General features: G+C 34.2%; 1 protein-coding gene across 1 annotated transcript; it reads right to left on the reverse strand.

Moving 5' to 3' along the window:
• Nucleotides 1-3003: 3003 nt before the first annotated feature.
• LOC149192188 (GATA transcription factor 4-like) lies at nt 3004-5509 on the reverse strand. The gene is made up of 2 exons (XM_089406332.1): nt 4535-5509; nt 3004-3784 (listed from the first exon to the last, which is right to left on the reverse strand). Exons 1-2 carry the CDS (start codon nt 4874-4876, stop codon nt 3287-3289), a joined length of 840 nt encoding a protein of 279 aa, XP_089262458.1. The 5' UTR covers nt 4877-5509; the 3' UTR covers nt 3004-3286.
• Between the last annotated feature and the right edge of the window lie 966 nt (nt 5510-6475).

Here is a 6475-nt window from a genome sequence, read left to right on the forward strand (position 1 = left end):
TTTTAAATTTTCAAATTTTCAAATTTTTACTATTTATTAAATGAGTAATCTAATTAATAGATGAAATGACTTTTTTCAGAACATTTTTTCTTGATTAATTTTGTACAAAATCTAATAGAGATTTCAAGAGTCATAAGTTTAAGTTGTTTAAGCTACAAAATTATAGTGCTTCTGGATTTATTTTAGAGCATTGAATCCATTTATACATTCAAAAGTGCATTTTAAACAATAGCAAAATTGTAATGCACGATTCTAGTCAAAAAGTCATTTAATCTATTAGTTAGCCTACCCCTTTATTAAATAATTGTTCTGTTGTTTTTGGGATTAGAGAAAACAGTGACGGGTTTGATACCAAATCCATTTGTACAGTTATCATTTCATTATAACTTTTAAATGAAACTTTGTTTCAAAATTTTACTTCAAAATTTTATGTTTTTTTTTGGATTAGAGAAGTAGATAGCTGAGTTTGACATCAAATCTATTTGTATGATTATCATTTCATTATAATTTTTAAATGAAACTATGTGTGTTTGAACAGAGGATTTACAAGTTAAATGGAGGATTTTAGATTACATATTTTACATAATACTTTATAACATGATTATGGTCAATTGAGCTATTAAAAAACACTCAAATTCAAAATTATACACTTAGAAAAACAATAATAATAACAACCTTATATAATACTTTATAACATGATCATCACCACTTGAGCTGACAAAAAAAACACTCAAAATCCAAAATTATACACTTGAAAAAACAATAACAATGACATGACCATATATTAAAAATAAACCACTACCATTGTATTATAAAATTTGACAAGAAAACTCACAGTTCTTAAGAAAATAAGATAGACAAGGTTGTGCAAATTGCTTACTAAGTGAATTGGAATTGCCTGCTCGGCAAGCAAGCATGTTTATGTGGTTACTTTTTATGTTGAGTTTGTTGTTTCTATGCTAATGTCCGTCTTATGTGGTATTCTATTGTTTCGAATGAGAATGTCTGAAACAATTTAGGTCAATTGTCTTTTGTGGAAGCATTGTTCACCCGATGGAAATGGTTTTCTTTGTGATTTGATGAACTAGGACACGAAAATCTCCTATATTTCCTCGTCTTTGGTTTTTTATAGTTATGGTGTGTTTCTCCATGGGAGTTGGCTCGAGGAGCCGGTCTGTAGCACCTCCCTTTTGAGGCGACAAACTATCCCTGGTTTTTATATATCAAGTGAACTATCTGAGCACGTGGTGTGGTGATTTGCAACAAATGGTGTTGGTGGTTGGCCCTCTCAACTTCTTGCGTTTTTGTATGGCCCGGGCCTAATATAATTTGCTTCTTGCTCTTTTCCTTTGCATATGTGCCAGGCCATATTAGTTGGGGTTTCCACTCAGCTCGCACGCCGCCGGTTTATTCTTGAACTATGGCTCAGCCTCTTTGGATGGAAGGGTATATTGTGTTGGATTGGTGGTTTATAGATATGGCTCCTTCTCTGGGTGTTGGTCCATCGAGAATTGGGGGTCAAGGTCGCAGTTGAAAGGCTGGGAATAGAGGTGGATGGGGTTCCTCCTCTACGCAACCACCGAGGAGAAGTGGCAAAAAGTTTGATGCTCAGCTTATCAATGTTGCGGCCCAAGCATATAACATAGGTACTCCAGCTAAGGTAAAACAATTGGTTTTGTCATGGGAGGCAAATCTCAACCAGCGGGCTAAGAATGAAGTGCAGCTTGAGGATTGGCGTCTACTGGTTGTTGATCCCGACCATACTCGAGGTAGGATCACTCATTGTAAACAAACGGTGCACCTTTACTGGATGATGGAGAGTATTGTGGCCTGAGCTATTAGGATTCTACAAGTTTTGTTAATTCTGACCCCTATTTCCAGAAAATTCAGAAAGAATTTCAACTTGTCCAATTTCAAATACAACAAAAGAATGTCTATCTTGGCCGTATTGAGAAGCACATTCTATGCCTTCCTCAATGAATTACTGGGTTGTAGCGCTAAGGACCCAACCCCAGTGCAGTCCTCTGATGAGTAGTAGCTAGCATTGTCCTTTTAGTTTATTTTGATGATGTATATGTCAATTAGTAGTACTTGTGTTAGTATGTTAGGGGTAAACTGGTTTATAGACATTCAGTCCTATAAGGCTTTGTGTGACAGACTTAAGATTCTCAGATTTTGGATGGCATACAATGTGATCCAATGGCCAACAGACCTGGTTTCCCAATGGGCAGGTTGAGGCCATAGAACGTCTTTCATGGATGTAACATGCTTTCTTGCAATTGAATGAATAAAAGGTCCTACCAAACTTACAAAAGAAAATAAAGACAAAGTTGTATTGTTATATGTTTGATAGACTAACAAATGACATGACATAAAAGCACTCAAAATCTAAAATTATACAGTACGCAATAATAATGACACAAACATACATTAAAAAAACAAACACTACGAGTATTACAAATTTTGGCAAGAAATATCACGATTCTTAGAAAAATAAGATCCGTAAGGTCGTATTGTTGTATTCTTCGCAGGCAAATGATAGAACACTAGTTAGATTAAATTGAAGTAAAATCGTATAATTTGCACAATAAATTATGTGCGAAAGTTGGCAGAAATCTACTACAAATATCAGTGCACAAACTGGAAAAGTAATAAATCAATAATTAACTTGTAACATAACGCAATTTTCATAACATACTGAATTTTTCATAACCAAAATTACAATAATAATTACACAAACATACATTAAAAAAACCTACTGCCACAGTGTTACAAATTTTGGCGAGAAAGATCACAATTCTTAGAAAAATAAGATCTACAAGGTTGTATTGTTGTATGCTTGGCAGACTGGCAAATGGCAGAACACTGGTTGGATTGGACTGAAGAGAAATTATCAGCTTTGCACAGTGAATTATGTGCTAAAGTTGATAAAAATCTATTACAAAATCTCAGCGCACAAGATGAAAAAGCAATAAACTAATTATTAACTTATAACATAATGCATTTTCATAAAGTATTGTATTTTTCATAATCATAATTACAATAATAATGACACAAACATACAACTGTGTTACATATTTTAGATCAACAAAGTTGTATTGCTGTATGCTGGGCAGACTGGCAAATGACAGAACACTAATTGGATTGGATTGAAGTAAATTTGTATACTTTGCACAATGAATTATGTGCGTAAGTTGACAAAAATTTACTACAAAATCTCAGTGCACAAGATAGAAAAGCAATAAACCAATGATTAACTTATAACCTATTGCATTTTTCATAATCATCATTGTGGTGTAAGATGTTTGAGACGCCTGATATGTAGCACATTTTTGTGAGAGTTGGAATGTATGGAAGGGTTGAAGGTGGGGCTCGCAGCGGGCCTGTATTCTGGCAGTAGCCTCCCTGATTTGTACCGAACACCACACGCGTTGCACAAGCTTTTTGGACCCATCGGTCCCGCTCGCCATTGTGGTGTTTTCTCTATTCCGCAATGCAGGCACCGTCTTTTCGTCAGGTTCATATCCGCCTCTTCAACTGAATTCGACGATGGATTACTGTTAGTCCTCCAACTCGGCAGTGAACACCAGCTGCCAACATCTCTGGCTGCCCGTGATCTTTTGCTGCGGGGACGCGCTGGAACACATGATATTGATGACATCTCTACTGCATTCAAAGAGGACTCCATGTTTTGACAGGCCAGTTGGGGGGTGTACTTGCTGTTTTTAAATGAATCCTCTGCAAAATTTGAAACCCTTTCCACCGGCTTTGCTAACTCATCAAGCTTATTCCAAATTACAAACACAGACACTAATATAATCAGAAACAATAAACAATAAATGGGCATTTTTATGTTAGATGGCAGATTTCGAAAAATATAATCAGAAATACAAATGTGCATTTTTATGTTGATTGCTGATTCGTAGAAAATATAATCAGAAACCTAAGTAGGCATTCTTATGTCTATTGCAGCAATCCGGAATGTTCAGGAATTTGATAGTCAAGAGAGGGGTTAATTATTTGACCCTTTCATGATTATCTGATGTTAAATGGTCATTTTTATATTGATTGCAGATTCCGAGAAAATATAATCAGAAACATAAATGGGCATATTTTTATGTTGATTGCAAATTTTCAGAAAATATAATCAGAAACTTCTATCTATTGCAGCTTTCCAGAATGTTAAGGGCAATTTTATGTTAGATTGCAAATTCCCAAAAAATTATAATCAGAAACATAAATGGGCATTCTTCTATCTATTGCAGCTTTCCAGAATGTTCAGGGCATTTTTATGTCGATCGCAAATTCCCAAAATATTATAATCAGAAACATAAATGGGCATTCTTCTATCTATTGCAGCTTTCCAGAATGTTCAGGAATTTGATGATAATCAGAAGAGAGGTTAATTGTTTGACACTTCCATATCTATCAGATTCTGAAATATTACCGGAATCTGCAATCAGCATAAATTTAGCAAACATGGACAATGAAAAACTTGCAAAACACTGCCCAACTTGAAGTTATTTTAACTCACCGAAATGAAGAAATCGCTGGCGTGATAATGAGAAAAACTGTTTCCATGGACAAATAAATCAGAATTTGCACTCCCCTTTGTCCAGTAACCGAAATGATCATTTTCTCCAATGGGGCCTGCAATTTCTTCATTGGAGAAATTCAAGAGGTCATCAATATGGAGAGAATTGCCAGCCATTAGTTCCAAATCCCCTGGCCCTCCATACATTCTCCCCTGTTCCAGTAATCCCAAATCCCCTACCCCTCCATACATTCCTCCCTGTTCCAGCAATGTTGACCCCAAAAAATCTGGAGCTTCTTGCTTCATCTCCACAACACAAAATTCTGGAGCTTCTTGCTTCATCTCCACAGCACAAAATTTGATCCAAGTCCAAGAAGGGGCAGGCGGGAATTCTTTATTTGATCCGAATCCAAGACGAGGGAGGCCAGAATTCTTCAAAAGAAAAGAATTGAGGAGGACCAGAAGGCAGTTTCCGCTGAGTTATTCTATGCTCCAGCTGTCGGTGCAAGAAAAACCAGAAGACAATAACAAATATGGGAGCAATAAATTAATTGGAGTATCATGGCACTGAAATTACCATCAACTGACAGTTTTTTCACATTTTCGCGCGCAACGAACTACCCACCTCACATTTAAGTACAGACCACGCATTTTCTGCTGGCAGGGCATGACAAGACATACATTGAGGTTCAGGTTCATGCACATTTCACTGTACTGTTCTCATTTTTTTTCTCACCCAGTCCGTCATCATTCATGGAACATTTCAAAATATAAAATAATTACAATATGCAGAGATGAATGTATGGAAAATGAAAATTCAAACGAATACCCAAAGTAGCGCTGACAGTGACAGACAAGGGCCAACCATGCCAGGTACTCTGCGTCCGAACCTCGGCAAGTGACTGAATCCAGAAAAATAAACCTAAAACCTCTGTTCTATTCTTCAGTGATTGCAATTATTCAACAATTAAGCAAACAGGGAACATTCCAGCCTTTCAGCGTAGAGACGAAGAAAGTGCAAGTAGAGCATTAAATAGAGATTAAAACGACGATAAATACGTTCGGTGCTGTGCAGGTTTCAACTAATATTGACAGGTATATCCAGCTAAATCGGTAGTCGTATCCAGCTAAATCAGAAGTCGTTGTATAGGGTCTTTGATCAAGTAACATAGTTTCCTAGTTTGTTTAGGTTTTGGTTATTTTCTTACTATATTATTTGTTAAATTGGTTATTCATAAAGTAACATAGTTTCTTGGTTTATTTAGGTAGTTTTTTTTGAAAGTAGTATGGGGAAAATTGATAATTATACTGGTCTGTTTTTTGATTTTATTTTATTTATTTATTTATTTTTAAAGAGAAATTGGTAATTGGATTGGTCTCTTATTACTTATTGGTTTGTTTTTTTGTTTTAAAGTTTTTTTTTGGTTTTTTATTTTTTTAATTGGAGAAATTGTTAATTGGACTCGTCTCTTATTACATGATTCTAAATATTATTATTATAATTTTTAGGAGTCTATGTATGCCATTTTAGTAAGCATAATTTGTCTGACGCTCAGTGATTCTAAACACTACTACTATAACTTTTAGGTGGATATGTATTCCTTTTTTTGTAAAAAATTGAGTTGTTCTAAAAATATATTATTTGTTAAATTTTATTGAAATTAATTATAATTATAAATTTGAATTAATAATTTATATAGTTTAAGTGTGTTGGAGTTTCTAAATACACTGAATGAATTCATTATGTATTCAAAAATATACTAATTGTTGCTAAGAAAAATCAAGACATAAATAATTTAAAGTAATTTAATATTTTTTTTTACAATTTATTAAGAATAAATTTAAATAAATAAAATTATTTAATACTAATCAATTTAAATATCTAATTTATCTTAAAATATATAATATTTGTTGAATTTATGCTTTTGTGATTTATATCAA

The sequence above is a fragment of the Pinus tabuliformis genome, chromosome 2_2 (genome assembly GCF_031772625.1).
Source record: "Pinus tabuliformis cultivar Carrire ecotype Pingquan chromosome 2_2, CPIR1, whole genome shotgun sequence".
NCBI lineage: Eukaryota > Viridiplantae > Streptophyta > Pinopsida > Pinales > Pinaceae > Pinus > Pinus tabuliformis.

What these genes read in the sequence shown, in the direction of transcription:
- LOC149192188 (XM_089406332.1), bottom strand. Translation starts at nt 4,876, where the DNA reads ATGAAGCAAGAAGCTCCAGAATTTTGTGTTGTGGAGATGAAGCAAGAA. An exon ending in CCAGCGATTTCTTCATTTCG is followed by an intron (nt 3,785 to 4,534) that starts GTGAGTTAAAAT and finishes ATTTGGAATAAG; the next exon opens with CTTGATGAGTTAGCAAAGCC.